This window comes from Magallana gigas, chromosome 9 (assembly GCF_963853765.1).
Source record: "Magallana gigas chromosome 9, xbMagGiga1.1, whole genome shotgun sequence".
In the NCBI taxonomy this organism is placed as follows: Eukaryota; Metazoa; Mollusca; class Bivalvia; order Ostreida; family Ostreidae; genus Magallana; species Magallana gigas.
Window position 1 is genome coordinate 19,355,391 of NC_088861.1, and position 20,883 is coordinate 19,376,273.

Sequence of the window (20,883 nt, forward strand, 5' to 3'; positions counted from 1 at the left end):
GAGTTTTCCTGCATCCTTGGTGAACCGAGAATGATTAATATTGAATTTGTAAAAACTATGAAATTTCAATGAGTTGGACCATGGTCAGTAGGCGTATGCTAGGCTGGACTTGGTTTTCTGATGATGCATCCAACAAAACTGCTCTTTATTGTTTCATAAAAATCTTTTAATTATCAAATAGCAGATAGCCATAGCTGTCTGCTTTGATAATCAACCATTAAAAGTACATGCCTGTAGTATTTTTGGTAGAGATAATACATAATACATAAAATTTTAAAAGAACGCTGAAAGAAATAACAGAAGACTAAATTCAGTGATTATATTTTTTTAATTCAATATTTTCACATGAAATAACAACTTATCACAGAATTCACTCAATCATCCATGAAAAGCGATCAAAATCAAACAATTTCCATCTCGCTGCATTCTTGTATCAATGAGATAAAAATGGGCTGCATTCCTTTCATATCAAACCAATCATAGACAATGGCAGTCTGCAATCACTAAAAACTACACAACAACTTGCTGAAACTTAACAATAATTGTACATGGACCTTTAAGAATGATGTACAAATGTTACTGGGTATTTCTTATGGACAAATTCAAACCCCTCTACACTAAAGAATGATGCATGTGTTGGCAAAATTGTATTTACAGTAATATATAAAATAGATCGTATCATTTGTTAGTATATTTCCAGTGGACAAATACAATCCATTGAAAAAAAATTGTTAATGGATAATATGGTCAATATTGGCCAAAAGTTGGTATATTATTATCAAACAAAAAAAGAGTATCTGGACATTACTAGTAAATTAGAAAACAAATTGACACTTGCCTAATGCTCATCCTCTATCTTGTTTTGTGAAACTCAATACAACTACATGTACACTACATTAAATTGAAGTTATCTATGATGATACTTCATCCTGCTATGAGAGAATTGCAGGTCTGGAAAAAATTACACAGAAACAACATACCGGTAGTACAAAAATAGCAGTCCCACACAACATTCATATTGGTCACTAAAGCTCTGCTTACATATCACTCAACACCCCTAATGTACACATGCATCTAATAATTTCATGCAGTCATTCATATCTAGGACAAATTTTGGAGGAGCAAAGACAATTGGTTATATTTCTGGATTACAAGAAAACTGCCACAGAAATGGAGGAAAAGAGGCTCCATGATCAAATGGGAAATCTGGGATAAAATATTAGTATGTGGCTCCCTTAATTACTTGGTTTTTTTTGTCTTTTCTTTTTCAGCAAAAAATTAAGTCGGATTTGCAAGGGGACATAACTTAAATTTCATTCTTTTTTTCCTTTTTCTTTACTTAAACAGTTTATTCCCCATTTCAACATGGTATAAGATTAATCAATACAACAGCATTTGTCATTTTAACTAATTTAGCAAAAAAAATATCAATCCTTCTGGTACATAAAATTATTCATTCTATTTTAAATGACATTACATGCATGTTCATTTTTTTCTTTCTAATGCATGATTATTAAAAAGATAATTGGGACATACATGTATTCATTAAAGGCATCAAAATTGCAAATATGTGAATGGTCAAATTTACACACAAAATATCCACAGGAAAAAAGAGCCATGAAAATGGTATCAAGAAACGGCATGCAAGCATTCATGTATATTTTACATGCATGCAACATACATATAAATGAATGATGAAAAAACTTCATTTCCTCTTCTGAACAATTACTACAAATTATTTTCATTCAAAGCAAAGACTTCCTGTTATAAAAATCTGTCAAAATTTAAAGCTTAACTGAACAAGAATTCTACATGATTTGAATTCGATCTGATCAGAAATTATCTTTGGATAAAAGACCTGAAAAGAATACTTCAACATGTATGCTTTAGAGCATTAAACATTGAATTGACATAAGGAAAACACAATTAAAGTTATGAAATCCAGTGGGGTTTTTTTTCAATTGAAAACAAGAGCCCCTTTTGCAATAAAAATGAAATCAAAAGATAACAGTATATCAAACACTAAACAATTTAAGGAATGCATTCAGCTATCTTAACAAATCATGTGTTCGACTGCATCCAAATTATTTAAATACAACACTTTAAAAGCTGCTGAAAGTAAACTTATATATTCTACATAATTAGGATCTCTCAATTAATATCATTGTTTATAACTATTCTTATACTTTACATTATTAAATATAAATTCATATACATGTACATGTAAAACATGTACATTCCAATAAATTACACATGTAAAAAGGGGATAAATATCCCACTTAAAACATTTAAGAGCAACCTCCTCAATTCTTCTGGATTTTTCCTATTAAAAATGCTTTCATACACTCAATGCTTTGGAAAATGTTTGAAAAAAAGAACTAAAAATCTTGTACATTTTGAAAAAAAAGAGCTGCAGAATGCCTACCTCAAAAGGGTTGCAATTAACAAAGACTAGATATCAATGAAAAAAATAACAGTATATGTCTATTATTTCAATTTTTCTTTGAAACAGGCAAACTTCTGTTATAAATCAATGCAAAACATTATTGTACGTACATGTAAATGTAAATTAACTGAAATAAAAAAAATCAAGCTTTTTATCAGATTTGCAAAAGAATGATCAATGGGATCCAGCACTACTAAGAGAGGTGTTTAACATCATAAATTCCCAGTAAAACTTTTTACATGTGCAATTACATGTGTACTGTAAATTCTCTGGATGAATAGAGAACCTAAAGTCCTTCATAAAACGCATTTCCAAATGACATGTTCTACTTTTACATGAACATGTATTATGCATTTCATTTCATCATGCAATAATGCCAACATCACATTTCAAATGTGATACTTAAAAAAAAAAACATACACACAAATATTTGGGAATTCCGAGGAACCTTACAATATCAAACCCCAAAACATAATTGCAGCCATGATGCGACTCATAGCTTAAATATTAATGCACTTCCTGAAACTTAATTTAAACACTAAAATAACCTATTTGAACCTTCCATCAAGATTTGAAGAAGCTTGCTTGTTCTTTCTTTTGGGAGAAAAAAAACTGGCATCACTATGGCAACAGTGTCAACAACAACCCGACTTTTGTTGTGCTGGAGTATCGTCGTCGACGACAACAACACTTTTACGGTTCGTACTGTCTTTTTGATTCCGGTTGTTATCCTGTCCTGCTTTCTCTATCATACCTGTAAAAAACAAAATCTAAACAGTAAATATGCAACAAACTGCAATAAAAGATAACAAATATACAGAATTTGAATATTCATAATTCAATATGTTCAATTTATACTTGTAAATGAATATCCACAATTTATTTGAAGTGCAATGAATGTTGAAAGAAACAATGAAATACATGTACACTTCTATCATAGACTTTGAAAAAAACTAACAGGTTTAACTTCATTTTCAAACAATTAATACATGCAGTTTATTCATTTTTAAATAGTTCATACAACAATTCATAAGAATTAAGGCTTTTAAGGATGCAATGATACCCCAGATAATGAATAGATTATTTTAGACTTTGATAAAGTTCTAGGAGAAGGAATAAACAAACCCAAAAATAAACCCTAAACTCTACCATTTTATATCTTCTTTTTACATTCACAGTTTAGATATATTATGACTAATGAATGTTACAGTGAACAGTTAATTTGACATCAACATTTGTGACTCACCTTTACTTAAATCTAGGAACATTTCTTCTATACCTTTGTTCAGTTTTGCAGATGTGTGAAAATGTTTAGCCCCCACAGATGCAGCATAACTACAAAATCAAATAAATGTGTCAGAATTTACGATTAAACAACAAAATTTCTTATAAAAACTGGTTAAAAATGATTCAACATCATTCATCTTCAAATCACAAGTTTTAACTTGTTAAAATACAGATGTGAATTTTTCATTTCACTTCAAACATTACATTCCATGTTTTAAGAATATCTGTATCATTTAATTTTTTTCATAATTTTCTAAGGGAATGAACTAAGCTTGCAAGATGCTTCTGGAAAATACATTAATAGAACTTAGAAACTTGTGCAATGATTTTTCAGATATATATGTGGTAGATGCTCTCAATTCTACTTTCTGTCAAACAAACAGGATAGAAATCTAGCACGTACCAAGAAATTGATATCCTCCAAAAAATGAATTCTCGTATAATATCCAGATCAAACTGAATTCTCATCAATACTTTCATATGCACAAAATTATCCACATTTGGACTAAAATGAACATGAGAGCTTATGGTCCAAATCTTAACTAGCACAATACAGAAAGCCTCTTTATTTCTTTTCAATTCCTGACAACTTCATCATAGTACATGCACTATAATCTCCTCAAGTCAAGGGTACCTGATCTACTCTTCTCCTAAAAAAACTCTCAACAGATTTTAATATCTAGAAAAAGTTAAGACTGATTTTAGCACTACCAATCTACCATTACAAATTACATCTAACTAGTGCCCAATCTACAGTCATGCATCTAATACTGTTCACTTCCAACACAATTTAATCTAACTAAACCTGTCAAAAGGAGGAGAGGAAAGAAGAGTATCAGAGAGCCCTGACTCAGGGAATATCCTGTAACCATTACAAAATATGGAAATGATTGCAAAATAACTAAGGTTGTTTACACACTACACCACCACAGAAGAGGATTTATATCAATTTCTGAAAACAAGAGAAAAACTGATTACATACGCTTCTGCGTCTGCCACGGAAACATGGCGTTCCTTTTCTAAGTCTATCTTGTTTCCCGCTATACACAGACAGATGTCATTGCCCAACATCTTCCTCAGCTCCTTCACCCAGTTTTTCACCTGTAAAAGAAATTATTTGAAATTGAAATAAATCAAATAGACTTTTGAGATGTTTTCTTTTGCTTTTGTACTGTCATAATTATGAGATAAATTGAACTTTGTTTAAAGTGGTCAGCAAGAAACACTTGACTCTCCATTTGATAGAAATTCCACATATATGGGTGTTGTATATAAATATACACATCAAGTTTATAAATAAACATGTATGCAAATGTTTATGTCTGTCTCCTTTTAATTATAAAACTTTTTCCCACTTGTGTATGAGTTTATTGTGCATTATGAGTGTTTATTGCAAAATCATCCTGTTGCCCCTTAAGGGCCCTTAATATGGTCAATATAAAAATTGAATTGTACAGAATATTGTCATTTGACATGCCAATAATCATGAAGCAGAGGGAAGTTTAGCGAGTTCATCCATGCTAAGCTACATGTTTGCATTGACTTGATTTCTTTAATAGCCCATAAACATATCAATATATACATACTGTAGATTGGCAAATGATCAAGACGGTTTTAATTACACTATGTTTGCGATTTAACATTTTCCCGCAAAATTAAACCCATCGTGAATACTATCATTAGTTTTCAAAAATGTTTCAATGCTTATATTCTGATCATTCAATTGATTTTTAAGCAGCGTGAAATTAAAACCATCGCAATTGGTACTTAAATAGAAATCGTGAAATGTTAACAAAGTGGAATTTAAACGACTTTCAGTATATATGTATACTGGACACATACCTTCTGGAAGGAGTCTTCGTCAGTGATGTCATACACCAGTATTGCACCATTACTGTCGCGGTAGTAGATGGGACCCAGGGCATGGAAGCGCTCCTGACCCGCCGTGTCCTACAAAAGGGAACCAGTTAAACAGTCTCATGGGAAACTAGCCAAAATATCATCACAATATTCTTTTTACACATTAATTTCATTTTATATTATGTAAATAAATGCTTTACGCAAATTGTTTTTCAACATTGTGTCTTATTCCATGTTTTCCAGTTTACCGTGCAATTTTTTTACTCTCAAATTTTATGATAGGTAAAGTTCAGATTCAATCATATTAGTCATACACTGGTACTAATACTAATAGGAACAAATCAATCCTTTTTCACTGACAAGCATGCATGCAACTCATAAGACTTTCAAATATTCTTACCCATATTGACAAATTGACTCTTTTTCCTCCAATGTTTAGTTTCTTGGTTAGGAAAGAGGCCTATAAATGATACAAAATAAATATTCATAATTTTCAAAATTGAAATTCACAATTTACAATTATTTAACTTGTAAGCAATTCTGGATGTTTTAAAATTTTCATGTACATCAGACTTTCTATGAACATTCTCAAAGTTAAATCCGTCTCCGTGCCATTGGGCACATACATGTACGGCCAGTGCTTATCTCTGGTTTCTGTGGTGGTAAGTGGATGAGAGTCATTGACTCCCCCTGGGTGGGACACCAGTTCATCCCAGGTTAACACCCAGTATAAGTCATTACCCAATTTCAAATTTCAGCTGGGTGTACTGAGACAATGTACTAGGTAAAGTGCCCCATCCAAGTGCATTTCACACATCAAGTGACCAAAATGAGGTTTGAACCATCAACCTTTCGGTTACTGGTCTAACGCCCATGACCACTGAACCACGTGTTCCATCGGTGTACATTTTTTAGGTCATTACAATTGTTAGCCTTGACAGTCAAAACAAGAGCACAGAGACATTCAGAGTAAGGTATATTTCTGTAAAAATCTAATGCAGGGATGAATTTTCTTATCAATTTTCAGAGGGCGGAATAAGGTTTTTTTAATTAAATATGAATTTTGTCATTGTGTTGAAAAGAAGTTCTTTTTCACAGTGTTTTCAGTTGTTTTAAAATGGTGAATTTCAGTAAATGTATATGTCAGCAGCCGTGTTTGACTTTTAGTAACAATACTGGCGTGCGAACTGAGTTTTCGCCAAGTACCATTTCTTGCCAGTACATTGTGAGGTCATTTTATCAACACATAAAATTACGAAAAATGATGTCACAATTTACTGGCAAGAAATGGTACTCGGCGAGAACTGGTCGCACTCCAGTATGGGTCTCGATCAGTAGCTCATGCAGTGGTTAGTGCACAGTACCACCACAGACGGCTAGGAGCACTGTTTAAGTGTCACAGCTTCATGTTAAAAAGCTCATGTGTTATACATGTTAAACAATATCATAAATATTATTATCATAAAAGTGAATCTTTATCTAAACCCCTTTTACATGTGTTTTAAAACCACTCGTGCTCCCTGCTGTCATTTACCAATTAACAACAGGAGGACGTAATACAAACATGTATGGCTAAAACTCCATTAAATTACCTGTAATGTTGTTATATGTTTATCGTTAAATTTATTTTCGACATATCGCAGAACCAGTGAAGTTTTTCCCACACAACCTTCTCCAAGAAGAACGCACTTGAACGAGAAGTTCCGACCGCCAGAATCCGCCATCGCTTAATTCCGACAAAATATGTTCAAAGATCTTGTGATGTACTGTTACGATGCTAAAATTAAACATGTAATCATCATCTGTAGGTTACTTCTGCACTTCACTTTAACAACATGGCGTTTCTTTTTGTTTACGTCATGAAGAGATGGTCACGGGTTTCTTCCGCTTTGAGGCCGCAACATCAATGAAAAATATAAACAAATGTGAAAATCGTTTGGAAATACAGTTTTGCTATCTAAAAATAATATTATTCTAAATAATAAAATATCCTATCTCTGTGAGAAATTCTTCGAAAAATAATCGTCAATTTTCCTAAAACAAAATTGATTTTGTTGCAGATGTAAGGGGCATGCAAGTTAACTTGACGTCATTTCTAAATGACAACATTTAACTAATCTGTAAAAACATGGCACTGCGATCACAGGTAAGAAAATTTTCCCACGCAACTATATGATGTTTTATTAGACCTTACTTTACATGTCTTCCAGTGTCGTTTCCTAATAAACAATTTGTTAATATATGAAAATATGGTGTTCGGCCATTACAATTTAAATACCACCTTCCAGAAGTTCCTATCCATGTTTTTAAATTATATACGTTTTGTTAACACTGAAACATTTGTATATTAGACATAGAGATTGTTTTACAAAAGGTTGTATGAAATGTCATCAAGATTTTTATGAGAAAATATTTGCGTTTGTTTTTAGGTGCTATTTGAAAAGGATGGAGTTTATATTCAGGTGAATGTGAACTCCAATACTACAGATAAAGATGCTCACATTCCAGGCAAAGTTTACCTCATGAAAAAGGTATATAATCAAATTAGTAAATTCATTCACATGCCTCTCTGAAATTGTTACTTTGGAGGTCAAAACATGGCATCTGTAACAGGATAGGAGAAATCATGATATACCAAATTAGGATTCAAAGTCCCCCCCCCCCCCCTTGAATCTCTAGTCAGGTACTCTACTAAGTTAACTGATCAATCCGGTCCAGCTGTCACACATCATTTAAAAACAATTATAGAAAATTTTGTCCCCTTGATAAAACCAATGATTTCAACAAAGCAAGACACAAATGAGGAATTCTGTAGATATCTCATTTCAAATGCAATGCGACTTCATGGACTATTCAGTTTCTTTTGATTTTAAGGCATATTTGTCAATTTCTGTAATTTTATTTTTTATGGAATGAAAGAAACTTCTTGTTCATCTATATCTATTTGTCAACAGCCTGATGGGATATATATTGAGTGGAGGGCTGAAGAAGTGTTGATGTTGGACGGACAGAATAATGCTGATCAGGAGTGGGCCGTTATTGGATCCTCCCTGTCGGTCGGCTACAAACCGGACAGGGACTCAGATGCTTGTGAGCTTCTATGATTAAATTTTTCTAAGTTCTCCATTTAATGTATTTTGCCATTGCAACGATAAAAAGGTTTAGAAACTTTGATTCATGTATTGAGATCCAGGTTTTGAATTCAATTGAAATGAGAAAATGCATGGAGATAATCAAAAAGACTGGCAATTAAGTGACCTATGAGGAAGAAGTCTTAAATATTGTTTTAATCCACATAATATTCAGGATATGAAATAACAAAATGTTATACAATATGTTCATTCAGTTTGGAATTTCTGTTTATTTAACAGTAAATATGAAAGCAGAATTACGGAAGAAATATAATATCTGCTTTGACATCTTGGATTTGAAGAGTTTTAAACGGAGCGCCCCAAATCATGGCTGGGCTTACATCATATTTATTCTAAAGGATGGAACCACCTTCCCAGCACTGCACTTCCATAATGGAGGGAGCAAAGCTTTACTGCAACAGTTTGGGAAATACATTCACATTAAAAGGTACTAGTATTCATAAGTATACTGAGTGTGTAAAAAGTACACATACCACATAGGTATTAGGGCTCGTCAAGATAAATTACCCCTACCATTTTTACTACAGATCTCCAAACGACAACCGTTTATTCATCGTCCAAGAACACGATCCAGACATGTTGTCCAAGTCTTTCGATGAGCTCCATTTATTTGCTGATTCTTCGGGCGACCTTGTATCTGTAAGTATTTCATCATATACAATTTAATCAGATTTTTTCTTCGTATTTTTCAGTGGTGTTTCTTAATTTTTTCTATTTAACAAATAGTCACTTATACTCATAGTTTGCATACCAGAGGGTGAACATTATTACATTGTATTCAATTCTTTAATAATCATACTACACACTATTAGAGCATTTCTTTTATTTCACTATGTGCTTGCATTCTTTTTAATATAAGTTTTTAGAGTGGTGTTTTATTTATATATGTAAACAATGCACTGTCACAGATTGAGTACATGTATTGCATCATGATTTAAATTATTAATATGGGGAAACCTCTCACCTGTATGATGTAATGTGCATGCTTGTGTTTTTTTAGTCAATGACACAGGTAAGACCTTTAACTGACAGCATCCACTGCTTTCGTGCCACTATCAAATTGTTGCATATTGGAGATTTCTTTTTGTTTGTCTGTATCTTGTGTATAGAGATAAAATATACCAGTACTTTGGTATTGAAATGCAGTATTCAAATTCAATGATGAAATGATATCAATTTTCCATCATGGTTTTTAGTCTTTTGATTATATTCATAAAAATCTAACAGGTAAAAACTACAGGGGGGAGAGAGAGAGAGAGAGAGAGAGAGAGAGAGAGATGTACACACTGTTGGGTATTGATACTTGCAATGGACCACACAAAGCACCTGTTCAATGATTTTACCGGTATATGCATGCTTTATAAACATTGTAATGAAAACCAGAGTTTAATATATTAACAATTTTTGCTATTGCAATTAACATGAAGTGTCTCCAACCTGTACATTATTGAGTATTGACCCTGCACATACCATGTATACAATTCAAAAATTCAGTGTTTTTAAAAACATTTGACTGTGTACATATTTTTTTTTTATCAGACTGCATGTATATCATATTAGGAACTTGATTGCACAAATGCCTAAAGATTTGATGAACAATTTAATACAGAAAATATTAAAATTTAAAAAAAATTTAAGCAAAGAAAAAAAAATCATTTCTTAATAGAGTAAATGATATGATTTGCATTGATTCACATGGTTAACTTTTCTCTTTTGATTTAAAATTTGCAGTTACATGTAACAAATCTGGAATTCTTAAAATTCCCTTTTGATAAAAGCAATTTTTATGTTGATGGGTAAACATCGATCATATTTATGATTTTTTTTAAATCAAAGTCAAGTATGAAATAGAAACTAAAGTGTGCTAAAGCAAGAGATTGTCGATTGTTCCTCCATTTATTCATACCTGTAAACTCAGACCCACTCACTGCCTTGTATATAATACTGGGTTGGTGAGCGTGATTAAAAGGAAATAAAAATTTTTTTCGGAAACATTGGTTTCAATCGGGTATGTAAGGAAAAAAAATGAATTAAGAACTAATCGTACACACATTTATCTAAAAAAAAAAAAAAAGGCATGTTTTTTTTCTTTCTGTTTATATAGAATTGTGGCACTTATATGGTCTTTCAACTCAAATTTTCTTGTAGCGCTAAAATTTTGCCGCTAGATGTTTATCTTGTAGGATTTTTTAAAATCTACAATAATTGCTAAAGTTAGATTAAGGATTTTGTTTTACAGACTCTACAAGAGTTTAGGATACAAGATCAAAATAAAATCTCTCTTACCAGCTACTAACTAATATTATGAATGTTTATTTCTCTCAAACCATATCAATGGTACATGAGGTACAAAAAACAAAAATATTTACAAATGTACAAATGCAGGGTCAAGTTAGGAAGAGTACAGAGTTAAATAAATCGAGCTAATATTTTTTTTAACAAATATGGACAATTTTTTTAATGAATCAATGTCATTGGTATTCATAAGGTTCCCAAATTTATAAGTATTAACATTTGTTGAATATTTTTCTTCAATTAATTTGTTGCGGAATAAAGAAAATGCCTGGCATTCCATAACATAGTGGTATTCGTCACCCAAAGTGTTTTTATTACATAATTCTATGACATCTTTCTATGTTATTCCATCTTCCAGTTTCAATAGGTAATTTATGATTACAGGTTCTAAATTTTGAAAATATGAATCTTAAATCATTTGGAAGTTTCATAAGATAAATTTCTTGTCCAAAGCTTTTCTGAAAGATTCTGTAATTCAAACATTTGGGTGAATTTTCTACACTGACTCCTGTACCAATCTTGTAAAAACTGATTTACTCACACATTCAATTCAGACCAGCATTTATCCAAACAAACAAAGAAAACTGTAACACCAAAGTAATTAAACTGCTATAGTATAATCATATTTTTATTATAAAGTGCAGCTTGAAATTCCCATTGACTTGTACCATAAAGTGAATGGCACACTACTTGTATTAAGTCTTGAAATAAACTTTCCCAGCACAATATAACCGCTGTATCCAACAGTCCAGTCACAACCCAGCCGTCAAAACAACAAAAGTAGAAAATATCCTTTGTTGAAGTATATCCGGGAAATATATCCTGAAGTGTATAAGCTACCTTAAGTGCATCAGCATACTTTTCCCCCAAGGAGCATGTGGAATATGTTTATTCACAAATTAATGATGTCCTTAGTCAGAGCTATTGTGTTTGAATTACATTGATAAATAAAACCCCTCTGCTCCCATTGTATACCCTTCAGAGTCGATAACTTGGGTTAAGAAAACGTCAGTAGTTTGGAAAAATCTTTCAAATTTTCTGGTTTTAAATATATCGGCCCATGGTGTTTAAGTAAGTGATGAGGCATAAAAGGGTTAGTAACAATTTTATCTCGATATTTCAGTGATTAATGTGATACTTTGTAATATTTACCATATTTTATTTCCATTTATGAATGTAACATGTTTTAATGTAATATTGTATGTTTACTGAATTCATTAGGTTTAGCTTGATATATGAACAACCTGTGTGAAATCAGTAGTTTTTTGGGTGTTCCTTAGAAGATGCCATAATGAATATGTGATTAGAAACATGAGAAATGCAACGATCGATATTGTGTTTTGTCAAAGTTATGCGAAAATTAAGTTCAATATTTTTTTTTGTATATGTGACAAAGTGCCCACATTAGGAAAAAAAATTTGGATTGCAGAAGTTAAACTTGTCTCGTCTAGAAAGCAGTAATATTGTTAAAATAGTATGATCTAATCCCAATTATGATATACTGCTACATTTACAATGAAATTATGATTAATATGTTGCTTGTGAATTTAATGTAATACATTCATGCCATGATATCATACATTTACAAAATGCAAGATAAATGTTGTTGATAATGGAAAATGTATTGTTTTACCTAAGTTTGTTTCTACAGCTTGCGATTAGATTGTGTTTGCAAGTTCCAGTAAATATACAGGGTGTTTATCCTTCCAATTAATGACATTTAAAGATTTACAAAGTACTACTAACAACAAGTAAAGCAAGAAAGTGTCAATGGCTTTGATGTTGACATCTTTTTCTTTATGATATTTAAATTTTTATGTGGGGTTGGGGGGGGGGGGGGGGTAAGGGGTTTTGCTGATAGAAAGCAAAGACTTAAAGTGATTCTTTTAAAAAAAAATTCATGGAAACAAACATAATGCAAAATTACTTTTAACTGTTGTAACAGTTATAGAACACATTCATTTCAGGTTATGTACACATCAAGTATTTTTGAATTTTAGAAATTCATCAAGGACCCCTACACCACCACCCTGGGCGGCTTCTCCAAGGTGACCAACTTTCTAAGGGACACCATGTTCACCCAGGAGCCGGTCACACACCGCCCAAAGGAGGTGGCAGAAATCCTGCAGGCCGAGGAAATCCCGGGCATGGAGATCAGCCAACAGGAGGCTGGGTTCGAGTTTGTCACCAAGGTAACCGATGTAATGTACTTGTAAAAACCCCAGTCTTGTGCTGTAAAAGCGACTTTTGTTCCCTGCAGCTTTACATTGCGATTAACCAGGTTGTAACTGGTCTGTGGCAACTTTTTTTTGCAAGTTAGCGTATGTAGATAATCTTCAACAAATATGAAAAGAATTTTAGGAATCTTGTAACAATTTTGATTTTGCTTGCAATAGTTTTGTTTGCTCTGAAATTATTCAAGAAGGGGATGTAAAAGTTGAAGAGGAATCAGATACTTTTTCTTCATCATGTTCATAATTTTTCACATTCTATTGTTTATAATGTCCATATTTGCTTTAGTGCATGGCATAACTGTTTTACATGAATAGTATAATTTTTATTTTGCATAGCTTTGATAAAATTACTGCACCATTATTTGCAATATAAAGTGACCTTGACCTTTACAGACCAAGCTTCCCTCGCGGCCGGAGGTGAAGAGGAGTGCCCCCCTGACGGCCCAGCAGTGGTCCAAACACATGGACGCTGACGGGAGGATCAAGAATGTGGAACACCTCAAAGACGTCATGTTCAGAGGGGTATGTACTGACAATATGGTAATGTAATTCCAAAGTTGCCATTAATTTCCTAGTGTTTAGATGTTGATTACAATATATTTTATTCTTTTTTTTTTTTTTAATTGAAATTCATTCATTAAGGGTATTGAATCATTGATATAATGGACTGACATTGTTATAGGGTATTGAGCCCAGTATCCGGATAGAGGTGTGGAAGTTTCTCCTTGGATACCATGATTGGCAGTCAACCTACAAAACCAGGACTGACGAGAGAAAGCGGAAAGTGTACGTGATTTGATTAATGTTTGCAATTATTTGATTCTATTATGATTGCACAACTACAGTACTAAATTTCATATGAATTAAATTCAAAGTACCTGAACCTTAATTACTAGATTGTCATCATCCATGTCATGATACAACTTATTTTTTCCTGTTTCTAGGGATGACTACTTCAGAATGAAGCTACAGTGGAAGACCATTAGTGAGGCCCAGGAGAGGAGGTTTTCTCTGCTGAAAGAAAGAAAATGTCTGATTGGTTAGTCCATGTCTGAATTGTAATTGCTGCCATTGTACCTGAATTGTGTATCACACGAATTCATGGTTTGATACCTGTAGTAACAACATGATGCTGTACATAAGATATGTACAACAACATGATGCTCTACATATGATATGTACAACAACATGATGCTCTACATAAGATATGTACAACAACATGATGCTCTACATATGATATGTACAACAACATGATGCTCTACATATGACATGTACAACAACATGATGCTCTACATATGACATGTACAACAACATGATGCTCTATATATGATATGTACAACAACATGATGCTCTATATATGATATGTACAACAACATGATGCTCTACATATGATATGTATCGGTACATGCTTTTCTATATACTTATGATGCTAATATACAAGGAAACACATTTGTTTGGAAGGCTTTTTAAAGGTATTTTAAATACTTAAAGTTAAAAAAAAATATGAGAGAGAGAGAGCATAATATTCATTTGGGGACAACTTTCATTGATTTTACAGTATTGATGAAGGATATAGTCAAATGAAATTCTTGGAAATTGAGCTGTCACATTTTTTAATGATTCAACAGTGTAGCTCAGACAAAGATTTCTATTTTAATAAACGTTTTATATATATACATGTATTTGAAAAAATCCTTTTATTTGTAGAGAAGGATGTGACACGGACAGACAGAACCCACAAGTTCTTTGAGGGGGAGTGTAATCCAAACCTCCAGGTGTTAAACGACTGTCTGATGACCTACTGCATGTATAACTTTGATTTGGGTAAGCCCAGTTCTCAATGTAGGATTGCAAATTACTGGTGATTTCATATAGGCTTGTTTTCCCCCATCTGCTAAGCAAGAAAGATTTCTGTTTATCTGAAATTTGATGTCTTTGATTACTTCTCTTGAGAAAATATTGACATGTACCCTATATGTTGAAAATGAACCAAGATATTAAAACTTGAGATGTACAAATTAATGGAATTACCATAAATTTTCTTGAAAAATTGCATGTAAAAATTGAGTTATTCCCCTTTTCAATGTGATATGGCAACAAAATGAATCAATACTCAACCTTATGCAGTGGTGCTTTTGAAAGTAAACATAAGTTAATCTTGGCCTTGTTTTGTACCTGTGTAGGTTACGTCCAGGGAATGAGTGACCTGCTGTCTCCAGTACTGGTGGTTATGGAGAACGAGGTGGACGCCTTCTGGTGCTTCGCCGGGCTGATGGAGAGAGTTGTGAGTATAAAGTAGTGTTTAGTAGCTGATTTTTAAATACTGGCCAGGAGGAATTAATTAATCAAACACTGAAATTTCAATGAGGGGAGTTCCATCATGGGAACTTTTTTTTCCTCAAGTAGAGAGTTTAGCCTACTGGAAAAAAATTACTGTGGTTTCATTAATATATTCAAGGGTATAGATTTTTGTGGATAAAGTGAAAATCACAGTTTCAAGGATATGTAAATTCATGGCCAATGACCCCATCAAAACAAAATGGTAATAGAAATTGCATTTTTCAATGAACAGTTAATTTCATGGATCAACTTAAAAACGAAATCCACGACATTTGGTATTCAACGAAAATTGGTGAAACCACAGTAATTAGCATTTACAGGTTACCCATAGGCTGTGAGAAGGAGAATGTGCCTCTCTTGCACTGGTGGTATTTTTGAAGACAGAAATTATTTTTGTAATAAGTGAAGTATTCTCTATGCAAAAGCAAAGAAATTTATTTTGTAAAAATGTTTTTTCACTCCAATTTCTTGTAAAGTGACAAAACTTTTATATAAATAATTGGTAACAGTAAGATTATGCACAATTTCTTGTTGTTCAGTAAAGCCTTCATAAGACATGATTGAAATTAAAATGTTGTATTGTTATACCCCCCGCAAACAAAGTTTGGGGGGGTATATAGGAATCACCCTGTCCGTCTGTCCGTCCGTCTGTCCGTCCGTCTGTCCGTCCGTCTGTCTGTGCAATCGTGTCCGGTACATATCTTTCTTATGGAGAAACATTGGAAGTTCTTACTTCACACAAAGATTGCTTATGACCTAAGGGTGTGTCATGACCTTGGTCCAAGGTCATTTGGGCAAGGTCAAGGTCACTGGCAGAAAAATACAAAAATTCGTGTCCAGTCCATATCTTTCGTATGAAGAAACATTGGAAGTTCTTACTTCACACAAAGATTGCTTATGACCCAAGGGTGTGTCATGATCTTGACCCAAGGTCATTCGGGCAAGGTCAAGGTCACTGGCAGAAAAAATACAAAATTCGTGTCCGGCCCATATCTTTCTTATTGAGAAACATTGGAAGTTCTTACTTCATACAACGATTGCTTATCACCTAAGGGTGTGTCATGACCTTGACCCAAGGTCATTCGGGCAAGGTCAAGGTCACTGGCAGAAAAAATACAAAAATTCGTGTCCGGTCCATATTTTTCATATGGAGAAACATTGGAAGTTCTTACTTCACGCAAAGATTGCCTATGACCTAAGGGTGTATCATGATCTTGACCCAAGGTCACTCGGGCAAGGTCAAGGTCACTGGCAGAAAAAGTGCCAAATTTTTGTCCAGCCCATATCTTTCGTATGGAGAAACATTGGAAGTTCATAATTCACACAAATATTGCTTATGACCTTAGGATGTGTCATGACCTTGATCCAAGGTCATTTGGGTAAGGTCAAGGTCGTTGGGAAAAATAGTGCAAAATTCATGTCCGGTCATTATCTTTCTTATGGAGAAGCATTGAATGTTCTAACTTAACACAAATATTGCTTAGGACCAAAGGGTTTGTCATGACCTTGCCCAAGGTCATTTGGGCAAGGTCAAGGTCACTGGCAGAAAAAGTGCAAAATTTGTGTCTGGTCATTATCTTTCTTATGGAGAAGCATTGAATGTTCTTACTTCACACAAATATTCTTATGACCAACAGTTTTAAAAAAATAGAGCAGTTGTTATTTAGAGAAATAGACGGTGAAATAGATTCATCCAATATTTTCTATAATTGGAAAAATACACGCATTATGATTTTTATCTTAGCGGGGGGTATCAATTGTGAGCTTGCTCACAGTACCTCTAGTTCTCATGTACATATGTAGAAGCAATTTTTTTTGTAAACATGACATTGTTTCAAGATGAAATTATTTTTTTTTACGCAGTGTGATAACTTTGAAATGGATCAGGCCGGGATGAAAACCCAGTTGTCTCAGATCCATAAACTGATGCAGTTTGTGGACCCGGAGTTGTGTAGCTATTTAGGTAGGTTTTGTTAAGACTTCATAGTAAGTGTAAATCGTCATTTAAATGCATTTATGACAGTGTACTATGAAAACAATATATGATATCTTACTTAGCGTTTGTTAAATATCCTTTCAGAGAGTCATGATTCTGGAAATTTCTATTTCTGCTTCCGATGGCTGTTGATTTTATTCAAGCGAGAATTCTCCTTTAATGATGTGATGAGGTTTTGGGAGGTAAGAGGATAGTAATACTGTGATGCATACTTTATCCATGATGAAAAAAAAGGCATAGATAATATTGTATGGTGGTATTCAATTACATGAACCTAGCTAGTAGGGATACATGTACATGGTTCCTCATTACATATTTACTGTCTATAAAAGTACAAAGTTAATTTTGTAATAACTGCCTATACATGTACATTTACATGTATAACATTCAACATGTATACTAATCTAATAATAATATAACCATAAAATTATAAGTAAAAATCATAGAAATACTCTCTATCACCAGTGTGCAGGTATATTGAGACTCTGTTGTTAATAAGATGTGTTCATCCAATGACAATACATCTATATTTGTATATGTATAGCTATAAAATCAATCATTTATTTGACCAACTTCTGTATAACATTATGTTGATTTCTGTGTTAACTATAGGTGTTGTGGACGGACAGGCCGTGTAAGAATTTCCACCTGTTGATCTGTTTAGCTGTACTAGACACGGAGAAATCCACACTCATGGAAAACAAATTTGGCTTTACAGAAATACTAAAAGTAAGATTTTCATTGAAAAATGGTGATTGATTTTGTTCTGCAATTTTTAGTGCAGATTTATTAATGAATAAAAAAAACGTTTCTTTATCTAATGAGCTATAAATTATATGTATGTCATGGATTATATTCAAATTTTTGTATTGTAAAGACCAGCAAAATTTTTTGTTCCTGTCTGCATAATAAAAAAAAAAAATTATAACACTGGATTCTTTAATTTTGTTCTTTTTTCCCAGCACATCAATGATATGAGTGGTGCGATCCATCTAGAAGACACACTCAAAAAGGCGGAAGGCATTTATATACAACTGAAAGACAGTAAAAAATTACCTGCTCCGGTAGCAGAAATAATCGGACTAGATGTGGTTTCTCCTAGTGATTCTGGTTTCGTGGCGTCCCGAGAGAGGTCGCCGCATTTAGATCTAAATCTGAAAGAGAACGGACTTCACACTCCAAATTCTGGGTCGGGAACCACCGGCAATACGCCCGACGACAGCAGTATAGAAATTCTGGCGGAGAACGGAGAAGTAGGGGTCAACAACTTCTTCAACTGATTCCGTTTTATCAAGAGTGCTGGTTTTGATTATACAGACGCCATGCAACTCGGTAAAGATACCACACAGCTCTTAGAATACCGGAAAAAAATTCTATTTTTCAATGTGTGTTAAATCTTTACTAAGTGGATCTTCCATTGTATTGGACTTGAGATGGAGGCGTGGTTTGACCAAGTTTGTGCAAAACCTTTTATTTTTCATTTTTTTTTTTTTTTGGATGGCGTTATACAGGAAGTTTCTTTTAGTCAAAGTGCGTTTCATTACAAAATGAACCATCGTATCCATATTTAATGAATCCATTATCTTGATTACTGGTAGTTTTTGTTGTTTTATTTTAATTTGAGCTTGATCTGAAAGTAGATAGCAAGTTGGAATAGAGAGTAGATGATATTGCAGTTGTATTGAAAGACTTGATCTTGAGTGAAGGAGTTTGATGCTTGATTGGTAATAATGTACATGTACAGCAAGTAAGGAAAGGAGTAAAATTCTTCTATGAAGCTCTCTGGGTGTAAATTAAATTTGATATATGTTAAATTAGACAGACAGAAATCACAGAAACATGAAAAAAAAATTCCACTAATTAAAAGAGTTAACTCCCTTTAGTAAAAATAAAAGGAAAACTGTTTACAGAGATGTTAATTTGATTATTTCCATTGTTTTATATTTGTTTGAACTTAGGTTAGACTCCTCTGTTAGGTCCTATTTATATTGGTGAATATGTTGACCAAGTTTAGTAATAGATATTAATACATGTAAGTTCAACCATGTTGAAATTGAATAGTGATTTTTGCGAGAACGTGCTTGAACAATTGCTGACTGTGGCTACAAGGAGTGATTGCATACATGTATGTGGACTTGTATTTGGACCAATGATATTGTTTTGGGGGGGACAGAATGTTGTATTTTTGCGTGTAATAATGTATAGATTTGTTTTTTATCATGTGTCGCCTGTACCTGTGGTCAATTTACACCATTTTCTTGTGAAATGTATGCAATTTTATTTCATGCTGATTTTTTTTTTTTTTGGTAAACAATGGAAAATGTATGTTTAAATAAAAGTTGGTAGTGCTCTTTCTCTTTGATAGTGCAGACAATTTCATTTACCTTTTGTTGTATCAGTGGTTTGTTCACATTTTATCTTATTAATCTATGACAATGTGCTTTGTTTCTGATATGTCTGTCTACTGACATTTTCAGGATTGATAAAAACTTGATACTCTTATTCCTTGATATATTCTTAAACCAACATTCTAATATTGGTACTGATGGCTTTATCTATTAATTTTTTTGGTGCGTTCAGGTAGAACCTCGTAAGTTATATTTTTCATTTCAGTAGTATGTTTTCAGATTGGCTATTCAAGTTCACTCCTTGTTCTGCTTTTGATTAATGTTTTCTTTAGTGTATTGGATAACAGAGGTATATATTTGCTCATTCTTTCAAAAATAAATTATGGGAAGAAGATAGAAGAAAACCAGTATTATCAGAGCACATGAATTCTTTTACTCATTGATTAAACTAGATGAACAAAATCTATGACACAACTCACAAACAAGAAGTTGACGCAAAACACATACATTGTTAGATAATTCTACTTTCTTTAAACATGGTACATTTATTTATACTACATGTAGTATGCATCCGCATTCTGTGAACTTGATTTTTTTTTTTTCATGGTAGAATCATGAAAGAACTACGGTACGTGAAATGTCTAAAAATGGCTTTTGTGTTAGAGTGATGATTTTTTTGATTTACCATAGTTGAAAATACATTGTGTACACATAAGAAGTGACAAAAAATTTCCACACCCACCTTATATTTAATATTTTTTAAATATTTTTTTTTGATAAGAATTTGGTGCAAACCTCAGTCAGAATGTACATTGTATGATGGTGCATGCAGGTTAGAAACATTTTTGGATTGAAATATATTTTTACTGCTATAACAGGGAACGATTTGAGTGCTTTTTGTGCTAATGTTTATATATACATGCAT

The 20,883-nt window shown here is 32.9% G+C and overlaps 2 protein-coding genes across 3 annotated transcripts; one reads left to right on the forward strand and one right to left on the reverse strand.

Moving 5' to 3' along the window:
* Positions 1–2,933: 2,933 nt before the first annotated feature.
* Positions 2,934–7,472, reverse strand: LOC105343201 (ras-related protein Rab-21). The gene is made up of 6 exons (XM_011450457.4): positions 7,186–7,472; positions 5,994–6,053; positions 5,576–5,683; positions 4,716–4,834; positions 3,693–3,781; positions 2,934–3,200 (listed from the first exon to the last, which is right to left on the reverse strand). Exons 1-6 carry the CDS (start codon positions 7,315–7,317, stop codon positions 3,082–3,084), a joined length of 627 nt encoding a protein of 208 aa, XP_011448759.2. The 5' UTR covers positions 7,318–7,472; the 3' UTR covers positions 2,934–3,081.
* Positions 7,473–7,601: 129 nt separating this feature from the next.
* LOC105343202 (TBC1 domain family member 15) lies at positions 7,602–19,409 on the forward strand. Of its 2 annotated transcripts, XM_066070521.1 has the most exons (16): positions 7,602–7,739; positions 8,023–8,124; positions 8,548–8,683; positions 8,965–9,172; positions 9,273–9,384; positions 9,488–9,502; positions 13,041–13,232; positions 13,668–13,796; positions 13,957–14,060; positions 14,219–14,313; positions 14,982–15,098; positions 15,458–15,558; positions 17,478–17,577; positions 17,695–17,792; positions 18,223–18,339; positions 18,573–19,409. In XM_066070521.1, exons 1-16 carry the CDS (start codon positions 7,722–7,724, stop codon positions 18,888–18,890), a joined length of 1,962 nt encoding a protein of 653 aa, XP_065926593.1. In that variant the 5' UTR covers positions 7,602–7,721; the 3' UTR covers positions 18,891–19,409. The 2 variants fall into 2 exon arrangements, with proteins under 2 accessions (XP_065926593.1, XP_011448761.3); XM_011450459.4 differs by lacking the exon at positions 9,488–9,502.
* The last annotated feature ends 1,474 nt before the right edge of the window (positions 19,410–20,883 follow it).

Excerpts from the sequence above, each read along its gene's own strand:
- LOC105343201 (XM_011450457.4), bottom strand. The coding sequence starts at position 7,317 with ATGGCGGATTCTGGCGGTCGGAACTTCTCGTTCAAGTGCGTTCTTCTT. Across the intron at positions 5,684-5,993 it reads GAGTCAATTTGTCAATATGG|GACACGGCGGGTCAGGAGCG; the intron begins GTAAGAATATTT and ends TCCCTTTTGTAG. Across the intron at positions 3,782-4,715 it reads TCCGTGGCAGACGCAGAAGC|TTATGCTGCATCTGTGGGGG; the intron begins GTATGTAATCAG and ends TTGATTTTGTAG.
- LOC105343202 (XM_066070521.1), top strand. Across the intron at positions 9,173-9,272 it reads AAATACATTCACATTAAAAG|ATCTCCAAACGACAACCGTT; the intron begins GTACTAGTATTC and ends TTTTTACTACAG. Across the intron at positions 13,797-13,956 it reads AAGACGTCATGTTCAGAGGG|GGTATTGAGCCCAGTATCCG; the intron begins GTATGTACTGAC and ends ACATTGTTATAG.